Source organism: Oncorhynchus tshawytscha, linkage group LG26 (genome assembly GCF_018296145.1).
Source record: "Oncorhynchus tshawytscha isolate Ot180627B linkage group LG26, Otsh_v2.0, whole genome shotgun sequence".
Classification (NCBI taxonomy): Eukaryota; Metazoa; Chordata; class Actinopteri; order Salmoniformes; family Salmonidae; genus Oncorhynchus; species Oncorhynchus tshawytscha.
Genome location: NC_056454.1, coordinates 33,833,114 through 33,855,651, shown reverse-complemented (window position 1 = coordinate 33,855,651; position 22,538 = coordinate 33,833,114). Strand labels below are relative to the sequence as shown.

The window sequence follows — 22,538 nt, the reverse complement described above, 5'->3', positions numbered from 1 at the left end:
AGCCTGATATCTTGTTGTCACATACAGTACACACACAGTACAGTAAAATGGACGATGGCCGCTTCAGCATCTAAAGAGCCCCACAGTATTAGTCAGCAGTGCTCTAATTCTCTCTCAATAAAGGCTTTCGAGATGAACGCAAAGGACACTCCACTCCCAGTACTGTAGCTGTGTTGCAGAGGCAGTGGAAGCACATTCATAGCTAGCCTGGATGCCAGTCTGTTTCTGCTCTCTTGCCAACTCCTTGTCTCTCATTGCCACTGTCATACCTTATTTCCATGAGGAGTTGACAAGAAAGCAGAAACAGACTGGCATGCAGGGCAACTCATAAGAGCTCTCCTCTGCTCACGCTACTGTATTGTAAAGGCTGTATGACAAGGTAAGAAATAGATTACATCATATGTCACAATATTCATCCTCTGTTGTCAAGGGGGATTCATTTGAACATTGTTTTCTACAAGAGATTGAACACATTAAATGGTCCAGTGTTAAATCAACACAGAGTGTTAAATTGAACACTTACAGAGTTAATGTAACACCTGAATCAACACTAGTAATATTACTAGTTAACATTGGCCAATTTGCTCTATATGTAATCCCACTGTAACATAATGATAATAACGTGATAATAACATGCATTTGACTGATCCACAGTGAAGACCTCCACGGAGGAAAACAATAAGCTCCTACATATGAAGTAAGGTAGGTTATTGAAGAAGTACCATGATAATGAACCAATAAAATCTTGTGACTCAGCATCGTGTGTGTGTGAGAGAGAGAGGGGGGAGTGAGAGAGAGAAACAGGCAGACGGACAAGACGACAGAAATATAGACAGACAAAGAGAGGGGGGGAAATACCAATCTCGCCTAGCCTCAAGAACCTTCTATTGCTTCCACCGTCACGAATCATAGATCGGCTATAGCCTACCTGCTAAGCTCAACTATAGCTCTCCTAGTCTAAAACGATCCAAAAACTGTAGCCTATCCATAGAAAATGAAGATGATATCTGTCTAAATCAAACAAGAGGCCCCTTTGTCTTAACAATAGAAACAAGTAACAGTTAGGCTAAACCAATTCAAAACATCTCCTGTAGGCTTTTTGAACGAAACTGGGGATAAGGATTTGATAGCTTACAGATTCGGTTATGAGTTAACCGGGACCGCCGATGTTTCAGCACCTTACGTGCTGGACCTAATAGAAGCAGCGCGTCAAATGCACCGGCGTTCTGCAGACCGGCTGGTTGTGACATCGAGCGACCGTTCTCTCTGCAGCGCCGACTATGCGTCCACCGCAGATCAGCAATTCACATAAATAGGCTATAACAGCATACAAATTATATCAACAATATTTTATTTCGTGTAGCCTACCAAGATAAGATGATTGATTGGTTGGTTCAATATGCTACAGCCGGCAACAAACTACCAATAAACAGTTCTAGGTGATCCATTATGGGCAAGGTTCGCGAGTCCCCATCTTCAAGTGTGACCTTTTAAATTAAACAAAATGCTAAGATGTAGGTGGCGTTGGAAGTGACCACAAAATATGTCTAGCTGCCCTGCACTATTTAGCAGTTCCAACAGCGGAAATGAACAATGAATCCTTTCTCTTGATCGATTCATTGGGGTAGCTCACATTATTTCTGCTCATGCACTGATGCACACAATTGGATAACTTTATAAAACCAACACGGTGATGTGAATTAATAAAATACTAGAAGATACAGGCAAAAACACCCGACCATTTTCACTTCGTCTACATTCTGTTTTCAATCAATATAAATAGATATGTCATCTTTACCTGTTCGGTGCAGTGTCTGGCTTCGCAGTAGAACTCGCTCTGCCGGAGCGCAGACTGGCAAAGGAATTCTGGGCCCATTTAGCCCCTCCCGCTACTCCCTGACTACCGTAAGTATTTCAACAGGGGCGCTACAGAATTCACACTCAATGATAACAAGTCCATTAATATTTCATAAACCATTCTAACCCTCATTAATTGACTTTAAAAAAGCAAATTATTATAAAAAGCAAATTAATCACAATGGCAGTTGGTTAGGCGATTATTTAGTTATTAAGGTGCTAGACAGATGCTAGACATTCAAAATAATAGGTGCTAGACATTCAAAATAACACTCAACACTTGAAAATAATATGAGGCCAGAGTGGAGTATCAGTTGTCCCAAATGGCATCTTATTCCCTTTTTTATTTAGTACCGTTATTTTACCAGGTAAGTTGACTGAGAACACATTATCATTTACAACAACGACCTGGGAAATAGTTACAGGAGAGAGGAGGGGGATGAATGAGCCAATTGTAAACTGTGGATTATCAGGTGACCGTGATGATTTGAGGGCCGGATTGGGAATGTAGTCAGGACACCGGGGTTAACAGCCCTACTCTTACAATAAGTGCCATGGTATCTTTAATGACCTCAGAGAGTCAGGACACCCATTTAACGTCCCATGCGAAAGACGGCACCCTACACAGGGCAGTGTCCCCAATCACTGCCCTGGGCCATTGGGATGTATTTTTTATAGACCAGAGGAAAGAGTGTCTCAACACCACTTCCAGCAGCATCTGGTCTCCCATCCAGGGACTGACCAGAACCAACCCTGCTTAGCTTCAGAAGCACGCCAGCAGTGGTATGCAGGGTGGTATGCTGCAGGGTGGTATGCCCCTTTACAGTGCACTACTTTTGACCAGGGCCCAAGTAAATAAAACAAACTAATTGGGCCATAGGGCTATATAGGGAACAGGGTGCCCTTTGGAATACTATGATGTTCGTTATGACTCACTGAAATACAGTACATTGGAGCTGACAGCTTTTCACATTATGACAGATCAATACCCCAACAATGTTTCAGGTCAACCCTCATAAACAGCAACACAGCCACACAGTGAAAGGAGAGTCAGGGTCACCTACTACTACATACAATAGTTAGAAACCTGGGCTTTGTCCCAAATGGCACCCGTTTCCCTATATTGTGCACTACATTTGACAAAACTCCAGTGTGCAAAAAGTGAGTAGGGTGGCCGCAGACCTAGTCCACCAGGCTGGTTAGGTCATGTTGATGTTTTTTTTGCTGGTCATAGTAGGCCTATTGTTGCAACACTTTAAACCATTGTACTGTACATATAATAAACTGCAAAACAGATGCTACTTCACAGTGACCCTTTCACACACCTTTCCTTGGCCTTGCCTCTTTCTGTGATGTCTGCTCATTGAAGGTTTAAATACACTTCAAGGGAAGTACAAGGGGAATGGCTCCTAGAGTCTAAGGGTTGCTTCTCCACCCCCCTTGTTCTCCAAGCCTGCTTCATATGGAGCTGATAATCTTGACCGCTACTTACCTGCAATTAGCCTTCCAAATGGCACCCTATTCCCTATAGTGGACTACTTTTGACCAGCGCACTATATAGGGAATAGGGTGCCATTTGGGATGGAAACCCTGATGATGCAACTGAAGGATAAAATGGGCCTGTATCTTTGAGTCTGTGCTGCGGATGGACAGAGCAGCTCAACACTGAGGAGAAGATCAAAGTTGAACAGTTAAAGAACTGACTGGACAAGTGGGTTTAGGAAACTAAAGGTCAGTGTGAAAGATAAGTTTGACAATGACAGCAAGAAAAATAGTAATTATATGTAGAGTTCCCATAGCAACGATTAAAACATTCCCTAACCAGAAACCGTGGATTGATGGCAGCATTCGCGTGAAACTGAAAGCGCGAACCACTGCTTTTAATCAGGGCAAGGTGACTGGTAACATGTGGTAACATGGTAACAAACAGTGCAGCTATTCCCTCCGCAAGGCTATCAAACAAGCTAAGCGCCAGTACAGAGACCAAGTAGAATCTCAATTCAACGGCTCAGACACAAGAGGTATGTGGCAGGGTCTACAGTCAATCACGGACTACAAGAAGAAAACCAGCCCAGTCACGGACCAGGATGTCTTGCTCCCAGGCAAACTAAATAACTTTTTTGCCCGCTTTGAGGACAATACAGTGCCACTGACACGGCCTGCAACGAAAACATGCGGACTCTCCTTCACTGCAGCCGAGGTGAGTAAGACATTTAAACGTGTTAACCCTCTCAAGGCTGCAGGCCCAGACGGCATCCCCAGCCACGCCCTTAGAGCATGCGCAGACCAGCTGGCCGGTGTGTTTACGGACATATTCAATCAATCCCTATACCAGTCTGCTGTTCCCACATGCTTCAAGAGGGCCACCATTGTTCCTGTTCCCAAGAAAGCTAAGGTAACTGAGCTAAACGACTACCGCCCCGTAGCACTCACTTCCGTCATCATGAAGTGCTTTGAGAGACTAGTCAAGGACCATATCACCTCCACCCTACCTGACACCCTAGACCCACTCCAATTTGCTTACCGCCCAAATAGGTCCACAGACGATGCAATCTCAACCACACTGCCCTAACCCATCTGGACAAGAGGAATACCTATGTGAGAATGCTGTTCATCGACTACAGCTCGGCATTCAACACCATAGTACCCTCCAAGCTCGTCCTCAAGCTCGAGACCCTGGGTCTCGACCCCGCCCTGTGCAACTGGGTACTGGACTTCCTGAGGGGCCGCCCCCAGGTGGTGAGGGTAGGCAACAACATCTCCACCCCGCTGATCCTCAACACTGGGGCCCCACAAGGGTGCGTTCTGAGCCCTCTCCAGTACTCCGTTCACCCACGACTGCGTGGCCACGCACGCCTCCAATTCAATCATCAAGTTTGCGGACGACACAACAGTGGTAGGCTTGATTACCAACAACGACGAGACGGCCTACAGGGAGGAGGTGAGGGCCCTCGGAGTGTGGTGTCAGGAAAATAACCTCACACTCAACAAAACTAAGGAGATGATTGTGTACTTCAGGAAACAGCAGAGGGAACACCCCCCTATCCACATCGATGGAACAGTAGTGGAGAGGGTAGCAAGTTTTAAGTTCCTCGGCGTACACATCAGACAAACTGAATTGGTCCACTCACACAGACAGCATCGTGAAGAAGGCGCAGCAGCGCCTCTTCAACCTCAGGAGGCTGAAGAAATTCGGCTTGTCACCAAAAGCAAACAAACTTCTACAGATGCACAATCGAGAGCATCCTGGCGGGCTGCATCACCGCCTGGTACGGCAACTGCTCCGCCCACAACCGTAAGGCTCTCCAGAGGGTAGTGAGGTCTGCACAACGCATCACCGGGGGCAAACTACCTGCCCTCCAGGACACCTACACCACCCGATGTTACAGAAAGGCCATAAAGATCATCAAGGACAACAACCACCCGAGCCACTGCCTGTTCACCCCGCTATCATCCAGAAGGCGAGGTCAGTACAGGTGCATCAAAGCTGGGACCGAGAGACTGAAAAACAGCTTCTATCTCAAGGCCGTGGTTGCTGCCAACACACTGACTCAACTCCAGCCACTTTAATAATGGGAATTGATGGGAAATGATGTAAAATATATTACTAGCCACTTTAAACAATGCTACCTAATATGTTACATACCCTACATTATTCATCTCATATGCATACATATATACTGTACTCTATATCATCTACTGCATCCTTATGTAATACATGTATCACTAGCCACTTTAACTATGCCACTTTGTTTACATACTCATCTCATATGTATATACTGTACTCGATACCATCCACTGTATCTTGCCTATGCTGCTCTGTACCATCACTCATTCATATATCTTTATGTACATATTCTTTATCCCCTTACACTGTGTATAAGACAGTAGTTTTGGAATTGTTAGTTAGATTACTTGTTGGTTATTACTGCATTGTCGGAACTAGAAGCACAAGCATTTCGCTACACTCGCATTAACATCTGCTAACCATGTGTATGTGACAAATAAAATTTGATTTGATTTGAAATAATCACCCTATCAGAGGCTAGGCCTATTTAAGAAGCATAACTAAATGCTTAGGACTCTCTCAGGCCTTGGCATGCATTCATACCACATTTTTAGGTCCTCTTACCTAACAAGTATGTGTCTCACTAAATTCTTATTTGCAAATAAAGGACAACAGCGCCACACTGTGTTGAGTATGGGCCATTCAGTCTGGCCAGGTAATGGGTGTTTTTGCAGTGATTACGAAGTAACTGGTTTGACCACTCAATACTATAATAAAAGAACAAGACACATGAATGAGTCATGTGCAATAGATCCCCGGCTGGGTGTCGACGAACGGTAGGGATTCAACATGTGGAATCATTGGGCCGATGTTATGTGGTCAGAGGCAATAGAACGACCATCCCGTTAGCTTTAACCAGTCATCGGCACAGTCTGGTTTGTCCTTAATAATGTGACAGACAGTGGCCTGAATGATTTTAATGACTTGTGTTCAACAGAGATTACACCGTCAGACGAGAAGTACACCAACTAAAAAAAACAAACAATGAAAATACTTCACCTGTTTTTTCTCTGTATAAAAATGATCACTTACGGAAAAATACAATCTGTTAACCTGGTGAATATCTAAAAATACCTACATACATATAGACTTTGCATTTTCAGACACGTCTTGAAACATAAATAAATATCAAACAACTACGTACATACAGTGGCTACGATCGGTTGTGCACTAGTACACAGATCTTAAATAAGAATGCAGGTCAGGGTTACTTTTTAAAAAGTACACATTTAAAATGTTGAATATCCAACACAGTCCACACCAATATCTTACAATAGAGGAGAGAAATTTAAGTAAATATAAACACTCTCCTAATTTTGTTTTTTTACAAAAATTAAAACATCACTGTATTCAGGAAATGTAGCAAACATTAAGTGTGACACCTCCTCCAGGTAAATCATGCTTCCTCTTGTATCTTTGTCCCTCAGGTCTCCTAATCTTCTGTGGAGACCTGTTGAAGACAGAAAACAGGCACTTAAAGGCGTGTGGAACACACTTTCCATTTAAGCATAAATAAACCATTAAGCAATGGATCAGTGAAAGGTAGTTAGGCGTGGCTGTGCTCTCCATAACACTACTGCTTTATGTCATACCCAGCCCACATCAATAGACTGGCTGATACATGCATTCAACAATATAAAATACACACTTCTATAAGTAACTGTACATGCTACCTGTGCTGTGCAGTGATAAATCCAAGCCATCTCAGGTGACTCTGCTGTCTGCTGTAAGACTGTTGTTCCCGTCATCTACAGCAGGTGGTGGTGTTGTACTAGACAGGGTTGAGAATGGGTGTGACTGAACAGACACACAGTTCTCGTCTGTGCTGCTGGTGGGCTCTGCCATCGCTCTCTCCTCCTGCTCCTCTTCATCACACCTCAGAGCCGCATCCTCATCCTCACACAGCGGGAACACACGACTCTCCCACGGGAAACAGGGCTGGGGAGGGGAAGAAGCAATAATGAGGGCAACATACGAGTACATCACATTTATCACTTTCATCTGTGGGTAACACAGCATGGGCAACTGAATGTCAAAAATGAGATCGAGCTAGTATAAAACACACCGTACATCTTTCTCCCGTGATAAAGGGTTAGATTTAAAACCAAAATTCATGCAAGCCGAGTATGGTCCCTGTGACCTTCACACCCACATCCTGCGCATCAGGGAGCCTGCAGCGTTCCCTCAATGTGTGAGAGTGGGCACTCTCCCTACCTCCTGACAGACACCACCACTCTATCATTACTAGCAGGGTCGGGGAGTAACGGATAACATGTCATGGATTTTTTTTAAATTGTAACTAATCCATTCATTTCCAGCAAAAATAGTGTAATTGGATTACAGATATTGAAAAACTAGATGATTACTTCTAAGATGACTTTTAAATTCAATAAAAAAAAATATGACACCTTTGTTTTCTCAATGACATTTAAATCAGCATTGAAAAAAGGCGCAAGTTTAAGTTTGTTCCACCTGAGCGAGTCTGACCACAAGTCAGAGACCATTATGATGACACACCAAATGTGTTTAATGGGTCGCAGGGAAAAGATCAGGAATAGGTTTTTGTAGGCTACAGTTCAAGCTGTCTTCCAATGGTGAGACTGCTGTCGGCATCCAAAGATTATCCAACTTGAATAAACGCTTGGCGGTAAGGATGACAGCAGTGGTGTAGTTCACAGGCTATACAGATATCACTTATTATTGATGTCTACATAGTGCAATGATGTGAATCACACTGCTGCTCTCTCATTTAGCTATTTGTACCTTCCAGATTGTGGTTATGGTTTAACCGTAATGGTTGAAATGAAGAAGTTTAAACTGCCTATCAATCATTGATTTTGCTACCAGTGGACAGCCAGTGAAAAATGTGATCTTGGAGCAGCTGCATAGTGCAGATCCCAATCTATGGAATAAAAGTTTGAGGCCGTTCCTCCCTTCCAAACTCATCCATTGTATTGTGCTCCATACTGTCAAAAACAAGTTAAAAATTAGGAAGACCACGAGTGGGGCTTTCATTACTCAATCTAATTCATGCTGCTGCTAAAAAAATAAATATCCAGCCTAACGGTCACATGACTTTGATAGATTTGAACAGCTGCAAATTGAGATAGTGTCTACAATAAAAACAGACAGAGCATTCAGAAAGTATTCAGAGCCCTTCCCTTTTTCCACATTTTGTTACGTCACAGCCTTATTCTAACATGGATTTAAAAAAAATATTATCTACACACAATAACCCATAATAGCAAAGCAAAAACTGTTTAGAAATTTTTGCAAATGTATAAAAACAAAGAAAACAAAATATCACATTTACATAAGTATTCAGACCCTTTAAATCAGTACTTTGTTGAAGCACAATTGGCAGCGATTACAACCTCAAGACTTCTTGGGTATGACGCTACAAGCTTGACACACCTGTATTTGGGGAGTTTCTCCCATTCTTCTCTGCAGATCCTCTCAAGCTCTGTCAGGTTGGATGGGGAGCGTCACAACTATTTTCATGTCTATCTAGAGATGTTAGATCGGGTTCAAGTCTGGGCTCTGGCTGGGCCACTCAAGGACATTGAGACTTATCCCGAAGCCATTCCTGCGTTGTCTTGGCTGTGTGCTTAGGATTGTTGTCCTGTTGGGCAGTGAACCTTCGACCCAGTCTGAAGGCCTGAGCGCTCTGGTGCAGGTTTTCATCAAAGATTTCTCTGTACTTTGCTCGATTCATTTTTCCCCTCGATCCGGATTAGTCTTCCAGTCCCTGCCGCTGAAAACATCCCCACAATACGATGCTGCCACCACCATGCTTTACCGGAGGGATGGTGCCAGGTTTCTTCCAGACGTGACTATTGGTATTCAGGCCAAAGAGTTCAATCTTGGTTTCATCTAACCAGAGAATCTTGTTTCAGTAGGCAGCTCTCTCATCCATTTATATGCAGATGATACAGTCTCATACTCAAATGGCACCTCCCCAGATTCTGTGTTAAATGCTCAACAACAAAGTTCTTAGTGCCCAACAAGCTTTCTCTGCCCTTAACCTTGTTCTGAACAGCTCCAAAACAAACTTAATGTGGTTTGGTAAGAAGAATGCCCCTCTCCCCACAGGTGTGATTACTACCTCTGAGGGTTTAGAGCTTGAGGTAGTCACCTCATACAAGTACTTGGGAGTATGGCTAGATGGTGCACTGTCCTTCTCTCAGCACATATCAAAGCTAAAGGCTAAAGTTAAATCTAGACTTGGTTTCCTCTATCGTAATCGCTCCTCTTTCACCCCAACTGACAAACTAACTCTGATTCAGATGATCATCCTACCCACGCTAGATTACGAAGACAATTTATAGATCGGCAGGTAAGGGTGCTTTCGAGCATCTAGATGTTCTTTACCATTCGGCCATCAGATTTGGCACCAATGCTCCTTATAGGACACATCACTGCACTCCTCTGTAAACTGGTCATCTCTGTGCACCCGTCGCAAGACCCAGTGGTTGATGCTTATTTATACTACCTCTTCCCCATATTATTACTTACCCTCTTGCTCTGTTGCACTCCAGTATCTCTACTTGCACATCATCTGCACATCTATCACTCCAGTGTTAATGCTGAATTGTAATTACTTTCGCCTCTATGGCCTATGTATTGCCTACCTCCCAGCATTTGCGCACACTTTACAAAGATCTTTCTAATTTTCCTTTTCTTTTGTGTTATTGACTATATGTTTATGTGTACCTCTGTTGTTTTTGTCGCACTGCTTTGCTTTATCTTGGCCAGGTCACAGTTGTAAATGAGAACTTGTTCTCAACTGGCCTACCTGGTTAAACAAAGGTGAAATAAATTAAATTTAAAAAAATAAAACCCTCTTAGGCCTCACTCCCCCCTATCTGAGATCTCTACTGCAGCCCTCATCCTCCACATAACAACTGTTCTGCCAGTCACATTCTGCTAAAGGTCCCCAAAGCACACACACATCCCTAGGTTACTCGTCTTTTCAGTTTGCTGCAGCTAGCTACTGGAACGAGCTGAAACAAACACTCAAACTGGACAGTTTAATCTCAATCTCTTCAAAGACACTCTTACTGACACTTGTGGCTGCTTGCGTGATGCATAGTTGTCTCTATTTTCTTGCCCTTTGTGCAGTTGTCTGTGCCCAACAATGTTTGCACCCGGTTTTGTGCTGCTACCATGTTGTTGTCGTAACGTTGTGTTGCTACCATGCAGTGTTGTGATGTTTTCCTGCCATATTATGTTGTCGTCTTAGGTCTCTCTTTATGTAGTGTTGTGGTGTCTTGTCCTATATTTGTATTTTATTTTTAATCCCAGCCCCCATCCCCTTTTGGTAGGCCGTCATTGTAAATAAGAATTTGTTCTTAACTGACTTGCCTAGTTAAATAAAGGTTTAATAAAAATAAAATATAAATGGTCTGAGAGTCCTTTAGGTGCCTTTTGGCACTCCAAGCAGGCTGTCATGTGCCTTTTACTGAGGAGTGGCTTCCGTCTGACTCTACCATAAAGGCCTGATTGGTGGAGTGCTGCAGAGATGGCTGTCCTTCTGGAAGGTTCTCACATCTCTGGAGCTTTGTCAGAGTGACCATCAGCATCTTGGTCACCTCCCTGACCAAGGTCCTTCTCCCCCGAATGCTCAGTTTGGCCGGGCGGCCAGCTCTAGGAAGAGTCTTGGTGGCTCCCAACTTCTTCCATTTAAGAATGATGGAGACCGCTGTGTTCTTGGGGACCTTCAATGCTGCATACATTTTTTGGTACCCTTCCCCAGATCTGTGCCTCGACACAATCCTGTCTCGGAGCTCTACGGACAATTCCTGCAATCTCATGGCTTGGTTTTTGCTCTGACAGGCACTGTCAACTGTGGGACCTTATATAGACAGGTGTGTGCCTTTCCAAATCATGTCCAATCAATTGAATTTATCACAGGTGGACTCCAATCAAGTTGTAGAAATATCTCACGGATGATCAATGGAAACAGGATGCATCGGAGCTCAATTTCATAGCAAAGGGTCTGAATACTTATGTAAGAAAGGTATTTAGTTAATTTTTTATAAGCAAAAATGTCTAAAAACCTGTTTTCACTTTGTCATTATGGGGTATTGTGTGTAGATGAGGATTTTTTATTTACTTAATCAATTTTAGAATAAGGCTGTAACGTAACAAAATGTGGAAAAGGGGAAAGGGGTCTGAATACTTTCCGAACGCACTGCAAACAATAGCAAATGCAGCATATGGCATACATTTTTCACATGCAAATAGCCTTTTTCAGTGGTGCTCAAAGCATGCTATTCCATGAGTGCAGCATTTATTTCTCAACTCGAATCAATGACCCAATCAGTCCATGACAACAAAAATCATAAAGAACAGTAGGCTAAATATGTCCTTACACTTGGGTTATGCTCAGGTAAAATAATTAGGCTAAGGCTAATCTACTGTATATTACCAAGTCCTAGTCTTGAAGATCAAGGGGTATTAAATTAAATGGAATGACTGGAAATCTGTCACACTGGTTTTGTATGTAATTAATAGCTTAAATCAGATTATTAACTGTGGTAGAAACCAATGGGTTAGAAGAAGTCTACATAACAAACCTATAAAAGTTAAATGCAACATCCATTTATGACCAGCTATGTAAACGCTAACATTGTAGGATAAATCAATCTCTTACATAAAATGCCCAATCTCCATATCTCACCCAAGTTATAGACGGTTTTCTCTGCTACCGCACAGCAAGCGGTACCAGAGCACCAAGTCTAAGACCAAAAGGCTCCTCAACAGCTTCTACCCCCAAGCCATTAGACTTCTGAACCATTCATTAAAATCACCACCAGACCATTTACATTTTATTTTAACCTACTTGGGCTTGTAAGTAAGCATTTCACAGTAAAGTCTACACCTGTTGTATTCGGCGCAACTGGCAAATAAAGTTTGATTTGATCAGGAAAGTCAGCGAGTCATATTTTAAAGTAAAACCTCTAATTCAGCTTGATCATTAGAAGACTTCTGTATAACAAACTAGCATTGTTTCTGCTAGCAACTCCTCGGCATTATACTTAATAACTTATTGATTAGAATGTTCCTCAGTTAGCAGCAGGGTTAATAGATGGTAGTACCAAGACTTCATACTCAGAATGTAACAAAGAGCTGAACCGGGATCCAGACTTTAGGTTGGTAGGGACTAGACAGTGAATGTCCTTTCTTACCACCCACTCCTCTAAGGCTCCGTCCGTGTCCAGATGGCTCCAGTCCACGTGAGTGCTCACGTCACCTCCGGTGTCACCCCTGACAGCACAGTCCCATACAGAAACACCTGCTCCATCGTTCCTACTGCCAGACCTACAGAGAGAGGCAATTCATTTATTTATTTTAAAAAAAATACTGCAACAGAGCAAGAGAATGCCGGACTTCATTCTCAAAGGAAAAAAAGACACTGTGTATTGAATTGAGACCCAGTGAGGTAAGAAGATTTACTGCAGGATCAATCAGCAACAGCAAGGTGATGTGTGGTGTTCCCAGTCCCCACCTGGTGGTGCGTCTATAGTGTCTGGTCTTGTCCCAGGAGGTCCAGCGGAGTTTCTCTCTCTGCTCACACTCCAGGTGCCTCTGGGAAAATGTCTTGTCACACAGCAGCTCCCCTTCCTCCTCCTCCTCCTCCTCCTCCTTCAGGGGTGGGTTATCAACCACTCTCCAGCTACAGGGAAGGAGGGAGGAGCAGAGCAATGTGTAAGGTGACGGAATAAACTACATGGCCAAATATGTGGACACCTGCTCGTCTGACTTCTCATTCCAAAATCATGGCTTCCATTCAGCCACAAGAACATTAGTGAGGTCGGGCACTGATGTTGGACGATTAGGCCTGGCTCGCAGTCGGTGTTCCAATTCATCCCAAAGGTGTTCGATGGGCAGTGATGTAAAGTACTTAAGTAAAAATACTTTAAAGTACTACTTAAGTAGTTTTTTGGTGTGTCTGTACTTTACTACTTATATTTTTGAGAACTTTTACTTTACTACATTCCTAAAGAAAATAATGGACCTTTTACTCCATACATTTTCCCTGCCACCCAAAAATATGTTACATTGTGAATGCTTAGCAGGACAGGAACATGGTCCAACTCACACACTTATGACATCCCTGGTCATGCCTACTGCCTCTGATCTGGTGGACTCACTAAACACAAACGCTTTGTTTGTAAATGATGCCTGCATGTTGTACTGTGCCCCTGGCCATCGCTAAATAAAAACATTTAAAAATGTGTGTGATCTGGTTTGCTTAATATTAGCAATTTGAAATGATTTATACTTTTACTTTTGACACTTAAGTACAATTAAAACTAAATACTTTGACTTTTACTCAAGTAGTATTTTACTGTGTGACTTTCACTTTATTCATTTTCTATTAAAAAGGTATCTTTACTTTTACTCAAGCCAGGCAATTGGGTACTTTTTCCACCATTGTCGATGGAATTGAGGTCAGGGCTCTGTGCAGGCCAGTCTAATTCTTCCACACCGATCTCGAAAAACCATTTCTGTATGGACCTGAAACAGGAAAGGGCCTTCCGCAAACTTGCCACAAAGTTGAAAGCACAGAATCATCTAGAATGTAATTGTATGCTGTAGCGTTAAGATTTCCCTTCACTAGGACTAAGGGGAATAGCCAGAACCATGAAAAACAGCCACAGACAATTATTCCTCCTCCACCAAACTTTACATTTGGCACTATGCAGTCGGGCAAGTAGCTTTCTCCTGGCATCCGCAAAACCCAGATGTGTCCCTCAGACGGTGAAGTGTGATTCATCACTCAAGTGTTTCCACTGTCCAGAGTCCAATGGCGGCGAGCCTTAGACCACTCCAGCCGACGCTTGGCATTGCTCATGGTTATCTTAGACTTGTGTGCGGCTGTTCGGCCATGGAAACCCATTTTGTGAAGCTCCTGTCGAACATTTATTGTGCTGATGTTGCTTCCAAAGGCAGTTTGAAACTTTGTAGAGAGTGTTGCAACTGAGTAGACTATTTTTACACACTACGTGCTTCAGCACTCAGTGGTCTCATTCTGTGTGTCCTACCACTTCGCGGCTGAGCTGCTGTTGCTCCTAGACATTTCCATTTCACAATAACAGACTTAACAGTTGACCGGGGCAGCTCTAGCAGAGCAGAAATTTGACCGACTTGGTGGAAAGGTGGCATCCTATGACGGTGCCACATTGAAAGTCACTGAACTCTTCAGTACTGGCCATTCTACTGCCAATGTTTGACTATGGAGATTGCATGGCTGTGTGCTCAATTTTATACATCTGTCAGCAACGGGTGTGGCTGAAATAGTTGAATCCACTAATTTGATGGGGTGTCCTCAGATCATAGGACATCAAAGAACACTCATTTCTTGGGAGGTTTGATCAAACTCAAAATACAGTTAAGCAAAAACTGGTGGCTTTAGCTTTTGTTGAGAAGTAACTCAAGCCAAAGAACAAGCACCAGAAGCCATACCTGGGCGTTATAATATCTCTGTACTGAAGTCTCTCCACCTTGGTAGTGGCAGCCAGGGACATAGGGATGATGATGTTGTCAATGTTGTAAACACTCTCTCCCTGACGTCTGCGGATTGGGCCCTGAGAACAGAATAGCATTAAAATAAATACTGTAGCATAGCTCACTAATCAACAAGCGGGCTATATGCCTTTAATGCCTATAATGCACAACGTTTGTTCTAAACTTCTCCACTAGATGTCAGTATTCATTACAAGGCAATTGTCAAGATATTAGTTGGTTTATCTATCCTTCTATTTCCAACATCCCCATGAGGACAAAGACTATTTTAAATTGAAGGGTTAGGTATAGGGTGAAAATTAGGGATAGAATTAGGGTAAGGTTGAGGAGTTATGGTTACGGGTTAAAGTTAATGGTAAGGGTTATAGGGAAAATAAGATTTTGAATGGAAATCCATTTTAGGTCCCCGCGAGGATAGAAGATTATAACGTGTGTATGGTACCCGTTTGCGTGTGTGTGGGGTCTGGGGTGTAACGGCATCCTCCAGGCTATCCTCTGGACTGTCCTCAGGGTCTGACAGCTGAGACAGGAAGTCCTCCTCATCTAGAGACCAACAACATCTAACTGTTAACGCCATGGGTCGCTCTGTAACAAGCTACATAGCATACATGTAATGGCCACACTCGCAGGCTACATGTATGTAATAACTAGTTGAATATGTGTAGGACAACATAGGAAATCAGGATTTGGCTAGAGGTTAGGTCTTCTTCTAATTGAAATTAATGTTGGATAGATCTCAAAACAGCAGGCATTCCTGATTACTGAGCATACCTTCCAAGGTCCTGTGGGTATGTCTCCTCTTCCTCCCCCCGCGATAGGCTCCCCTGTGTGGGGTTTGAGCAGAGCCCGCCCACCTGATATTTGACACACCCCTGGCCCCTCCCCACAGGTGCCTCCCATGCTGCTTGTGGCAACCTGGAAGCACACAGCACCCATGTTAAAGTGGAACTGACAGCATTCTAGCAACATGAAATCTCATTCAAATACAACCAAAAGGAAGAATTACTTTTTTTTTGTATTATTATAATTTTTTTTACATTTTATGACAAGAGAGCAGATATGGTCATTTTCACGTTTTCATAAATTCATAGTATTCGTAATTCCCAAATATCCTGAGGCATTTGTGAAAATTCTATAGCAATATAGAGTGGGAAAGCGGGTGTGCGTTTGGACAATTAACAGACACTGCAGCAAATAAATCCTAATAAAAACATCTGTCTCATCCAAAGACAAGGAGTCTATGCAGACAAAAATCTATTTCTCTCTCAAACCAAGCACCCAAGCTAACTGGCTAAAGTTGGCTCGCTACTTCCAGACACAAATGAGAGAACACCTCACTCTGACCATTTTACTAGCAGAGCTGGTTAACTAGGCTGTTTACATGATATCTAGAGCGTTCGTGACTAACTATAACTTTTTTTGCCAACGTTTACTGACAGGTCATATTCTGCAGGTGTTGTGCGTTTATAAATTCAGTTATTCTGCGCTCTGGCACTCAGACGAGAGTGCTCTAAAACCGGATTAGATAGCATCTCTCTTCGTTCGCAAATTCACTCTGTGAATAACTGTTATCCAGTTAGTCATTCTTGGTAGCTAACCAAATGATACCAGTTAGCTGGAGCTGTGTATAGCCACCGGAAAACGAGGGGAAAAAGTCAGTCACTCACTCACTCCTCCAAAGATATGACATCCTCCTAGCAGCTAGCGATTTAGCTAACGTTGGGATCCGTTTTTTTTTTTTTAGCTTGCTACATAAATAGATATGCTAGTCTATTAGCCACGTTATGACTGACTTGTAATCATTGCCCTTGCTAGTTTGATTGTATTGACATTCTCCCAGCCTTAGATACAGTCGTCTTTTTTTGTCCAAAATATTGAGTCATTGAAACTGAACAAGTGCATCCTGGATGGGAGCCGCAAACAATGTACCAGGCCAATTATGATTTACAACCTGATAGCATTCAATTATACGAATCTATCCTGCAACAACGCCTTTGTGTACGTCATGGAATGTTGAGTCAAATAGAACCTATTTTTAAAACCTCTTATAAAGTTGGTTTTGTAGCATAAACTGGGAATTGTATCTTTTTGACTGATATTATGATTGTCTGTTTCATATCTGCAAACTAGTTCAAATGCTGTCAGTTCCACTTTAACTCAACAGTGAGGGATTCCTCTCGTCTGAAGCCATCCGTCAAAACCCCCCATAAGATTAAAAGGCTTGGTTAGAGAGTTGCCTATAACAACAAGCCAGCATAATGTTTAACTATCAGTCCCATTAGATTAAATGTATTCCTTCTCAATGCTCCCTCACCAGCTCTACAGACAATCAACGTCTATGTCATGGCCCTGTAATTTATTCCTTCTCAATGCTCTCACCATCTCTACAGACAATCAACGTCTATGTCATGGCCCTGTAATTTATTCCTTCTCAATGCTCTCACCATCTCTACAGACAATCAACATCTATGTCATGGCCCTGTAATTTATTCCTTCTCAATGCTCTCACATGGCCCTGTAATTTATTCCTTCTCAATGCTCTCACCATCTCTACAGACAATCAACATCTATGTCATGGCCCTGTAATTTATTCCTTCTCAATGCTCCCACCATCTCTACAGACAATCAACGTCTATGTCATGGCCCTGTAATTTATTCCTTCTCAATGCTCTCACCATCTCTACAGACAATCAACATCTATGTCATGGCCCTGTAATTTATTCCTTCTCAATGCTCTCACCATCTCTACAGACAATCAACGTCTATGTCATGGCCCTGTAATTTATTCCTACAGACAATCAATGTCATGGCCCTGTAATTTATTCCTCAACCATCTCTACAGACAATCAACGTCTATGTCATGGCCCTGTAATTTATTCCTTCTCAATGCTCTCACCATCTCTACAGACAATCAACGTCTATGTCATGGCCCTGTAATTTATTCCTTCTCAATGCTCTCACCATCTCTACAGACAATCAACGTCTATGTCATGGCCCTGTAATTTATTCCTTCTCAATGCTCTCACCATCTCTACAGACAATCAACGTCTATGTCATGGCCCTGTAATTTATCCCTTCTCAATGCTCTCACCATCTCTACAGACAATCAACGTCTATGTCATGGCCCTGTAATTTATTCCTTCTCAATGCTCCCTCACCATCTCTACAGACAATCAACGTCTATGTCATGGCCCTGTAATTTATTCCTTCTCAATGCTCCCTCACCAGCTCTACAGACAATCAACGTCTATGTCATGGCCCTGTAATTTATTCCTTCTCAATGCTCCCTCACCAGCTCTACAGACAATCAACGTCTATGTCATGGCCCTGTAATTTATTCCTTCTCAATGCTCCCTCACCAGCTCTACAGACAATCAACGTCTATGTCATGGCCCTGTAATTTATTCCTTCTCAATGCTCCCTCACCAGCTCTACAGACAATCAACGTCTATGTCATGGCCCTCACCAGCTCTACAGACAATTTATTCCTTCTCAATGCTCCCTCACCAGCTCTACAGACAATCAACGTCTATGTCATGGCCCTGTAATTTATTCCTTCTCAATGCTCCCTCACCAGCTCTACAGACAATCAACGTCTATGTCATGGCCCTGTAATTTATTCCTTCTCAATGCTCCCTCACCAGCTCTACAGACAATCAACGTCTATGTCATGGCCCTGTTTCATTGTTAGGAGAACAAACATGCTGGGGGGCTGATAATTACATAGATGCTATCGTAATACACAGTGTGAGCTTTAAGGCTGAACAGGACAAGTGGTGCTGAATCCTAAGGCAAACCTCAAACTTCCACCACTGTGCTTCCTGCCTGTCAGGGCAAGATTAGCAGGACAAAACCTGAAGCGCTCATCTCACTCACACACACACAGTCGCCCCCTCTCTCACACACACACAGTCGCCCCTCTCTCACACACACACACAGTCGCCCCTCTCTCACACACACACACAGTCGCCCCTTTCTCACACACACACACAGTCGCCCTTTCTCACACACACACACACACAGTCGCCCCTCTCACACACACACACACACAGTCGCCCCTCTCACACACACAGTCGCCCCTTTCTCACACACACAGTCGCCCCTTTCTCACACACACACACACACACACCCACCGTCCCTTCACACACACCCACCGTCCCCTCACACACACACCGTCCCCTCACACACCCGCCGTCCCAACCCAACACACACCAACCCAACACACAGCCCCGCCCCAACACACACCCACACCCCACAGCCCCGCCCCAACACACACCCACCCCCAACCACACACCACCGCCCCAAACACACACCCACACCGCCCCCAACACACACCCACACCGCCCCAACACACACCCACACCGCCCCAACACACACCCACACCGCCCCCAACACACACACCCACCAACCCACACACCGCCCCAACACACACCCACCAACCCCAACACACACCCACCAACCCAAACACACACCGCCCCAACACACACCCACCAACCCCACACACACACACCCACCAACCCCAACACACACACACCCACCAACCCCCACACCACCCCCAACACACACCGCCCCAACACACACCCACCAACCCCACACACACACACCCACCAACCCCAACACACACACCAACCCCACACACCGCAACAACACACACCCACCAACCCCACACACCGCCCCAACACACACCCACACCCACCAACCCCACACACCGTCCCAACACACACCCACCAACCCCACACACCGCCCCAACACACACCCACCAACCCCACACACACCCACCAACCCCACACACACCCACCAACCCCACACACACACACCGCCCCAACACACACCCACCAACCCACACCGCCCCCAAAACACACCCACCAACCCCACACACACACACCGCCCCAACACACACCCACCAACCCCACACACACACCGCCCCAACACACACCGCCCCAACACACACCCACCCACCCCACACACACACACACCAACCCCAACACACACACACACACCGCCCCAACACACACCCACCAACCCCACACGCACCGCCCCACACACACCGCCCCAACACACACACCGCCCCAACACACACCCCCCCAACACACACCCACCACACCCCCACACACACACACACACACACACACACACACCGCCCCAACACACACACACACACACACACACACCGCCCCAACACACACCCACCAACCCACCAACCCCCACACACACACCGCCCCAACACACCCACCAACACCACACACACACCGCCCCCAACACACCCACCAACCCCACACACACACCCACCAACCCCACACACACACACCGCCCCAACACACACCCACCAACCGCCCCGCCCCAACACACCGCCCCAACACACACCCAGCCAACCCCACACACACACCGCCCCAACACACACCCGCCAACCCCACACACACACACCGCCCCAACACACACCCACCAACCCACCGTCCCAACACACACCCACCAACCCCACACCCACCAATCCTACACACACACCGCCCCCAACACACACCCACCAACCCACACACCGCCAACCGCCCCGCCCCCAACACACACCCCGCCAACCCCACACACCACCCCAACACACACCCAGCCAACCCCACACACCGCCCCAACACACACCCCGCCAACCCCACACACCCCAACACACACCCCGCCAACCCCACACCCACCAACCCACACACAGCCCCAACACACCCACCCACCAACCCCACACACCGCCCCAACACACACCCACCCACCAACCGCCCCGCCCCAACACACACACCCACCAACCCCACACACCGCCCCAACACACACCCACCCACCAACCGCCCCGCCCTAACACACACACCCACCAACCCCACACACCGCCCCAACACACGTACCCACCAACCCCACACACCGCCCCAACACCCACCCACCCACCAACCGCCCCGCCCCAACACACCCACCCACCAACCGCCCCGCCCCAACACACACCCACCAACCGCCCCAACACACACACCCACCAACCCCACACACCGCCCCAACACACCCCCACCCACCAACCGCCCCGCCCCAACACACCCACCCACCAACCCAACACACACCCACCCACCAACCCAACACACACCCACCCACCAACCCCCCACACACACCCACCAACCCCACACACCGCCCCAACACACACCCACCAACCCAACACACACCCACCAACCCAACACACCGCCAACCGCCCCGCCCCAGCACACACCCCGCCAACCCCACACACCGCCCCAACACACACACACACCCACCAACCCCACACACACCCACCAACACACCCCCACCACCCGCCCCAACACACCCCCACCACAACACACCCCCACCACCCGCCCCAACACACCCCCACCAACCGCCCCAACACACCCCCACCAACCGCCCCACCACAACACACCCACATCGCTGCCACACACACCCACATCGCGCCCCCCACACACACACCCCACATCGCCCCATACATTTCCGCCACACACACACTCACATCTCTCCCTTACCATCTCCCTCTCTCACAACATCTCCTCCCTTCCCACCTACTGCTAAAGAAACCCAAACCCACAGAGAGTGGCAAAAAGAGAAATGGCGATCTTCCACATAATTATTGTCAGTAGAATATTCCTTATGGTGTTTGTGTTGTTTGTTTTTAGCTCAATTGAATGTCCGTGGGGTGATATTCAGGTTGACAGGAAATCGACTGGAGCTGTGTGAGTTACGTCTCTAAGACAGTGCTCTCCTCATCAGTCACAGCCCAGTGCCCACAGCCCCTCTAGCCAGCCCATAGCTCGAGCCACGGCTCACTGCCTCAGAACCCCTCCCTTCTGCCCAGCGAGGATCATTGGGATTGTTTAGGATCATTAACCTCCCTGCAGGGAATAGCCAACAGAGCAAGCAGCGAGGAGCAACAGTAGATTAATGATTAGACTGGCTGACTCAGAGCATGCTGCTGTGAAAGTACCCCAGTAAGATGCCAAAGAGAATTACTGTTAAATAATTTCTCAGAATACACTGTTCTGTATTCTATTTTCACACCCATCTTGGTCAATGTAAATGAACAATGAAGTAAAGTATTGTATGGTACCGTTCACCCTCATCTACCTACCATCAGAATAGTATAGCCATTTCCAGACAAAAGAGTTGAAGAATACAGCTCAACAGTAATTATAACACAACAGTAATCACTTGCATCAGTTAACCCAAGCAGATATTTCCATAGCTATGCTGTTTTAGGAGAGATGCGCCTACCGGAGGGGAGAGAGAACAAGGTGTGGTACAGTAAAGTTAGCTTAACACAATAACACATACAGTATCATAATGTCTGTCCAGCACAGTGAGAGATGTGCCTACCTGGGGTGAGACAGAGAGCAGGGTGTAGTATAGTGTGACTGGTCCTGGAGGTCAGGGAGCTGCTAGAGGAGCAGGCTGGGTCAGAACACAGTGCCAGGGGATCACAGGAGGCACAGGTGAGACAGAGGGAGCCTGGGTCCTACAGGAGAGAGAAAAGTTCTAGAATAACTTACACCCCAAGACCAGGTGTAGATACAACTGATTTAATGCAGGACATTTTTATGAACTCAAA

The 22,538-nt window shown here is 45.5% G+C and overlaps 2 protein-coding genes across 20 annotated transcripts in view; both read right to left on the bottom strand.

Moving 5' to 3' along the window:
- Positions 1-1,881, bottom strand: part of LOC112225568 (microtubule-associated protein 2) — a 169,650-nt gene extending 167,769 nt beyond the window's left edge. For 15 of the 16 annotated variants that reach the window (XM_042306505.1, XM_042306506.1, XM_042306508.1 and 12 more), the window contains exon 1: positions 1,799-1,846. The gene's annotated coding sequence lies outside the window, so the exon portion shown is untranslated. Of the gene's footprint in view, positions 1-1,798 lie in introns of all 16 variants that reach the window. The other variant, XM_042306501.1, reaches the window with a different exon arrangement.
- Positions 1,882-6,327: 4,446 nt separating this feature from the next.
- Positions 6,328-22,538, bottom strand: part of LOC112225567 (KAT8 regulatory NSL complex subunit 1-like) — a 28,895-nt gene continuing 12,684 nt past the window's right edge. For all 4 annotated transcript variants that reach the window (XM_024389629.2, XM_024389630.2, XM_024389628.2 and 1 more), the window contains 8 exons: positions 22,307-22,445; positions 15,728-15,871; positions 15,399-15,499; positions 14,897-15,018; positions 12,936-13,103; positions 12,616-12,748; positions 7,099-7,363; positions 6,328-6,875 (listed from right to left, as the gene is read on the bottom strand). In XM_024389629.2, coding sequence (XP_024245397.2) covers positions 7,130-7,363; positions 12,616-12,748; positions 12,936-13,103; positions 14,897-15,018; positions 15,399-15,499; positions 15,728-15,871; positions 22,307-22,445 — 1,041 coding nt within the window. In that variant the 3' untranslated portion in view covers positions 6,328-6,875; positions 7,099-7,129. The remainder of the gene's footprint in view (positions 6,876-7,098; positions 7,364-12,615; positions 12,749-12,935; positions 13,104-14,896; positions 15,019-15,398; positions 15,500-15,727; positions 15,872-22,306; positions 22,446-22,538) is intronic.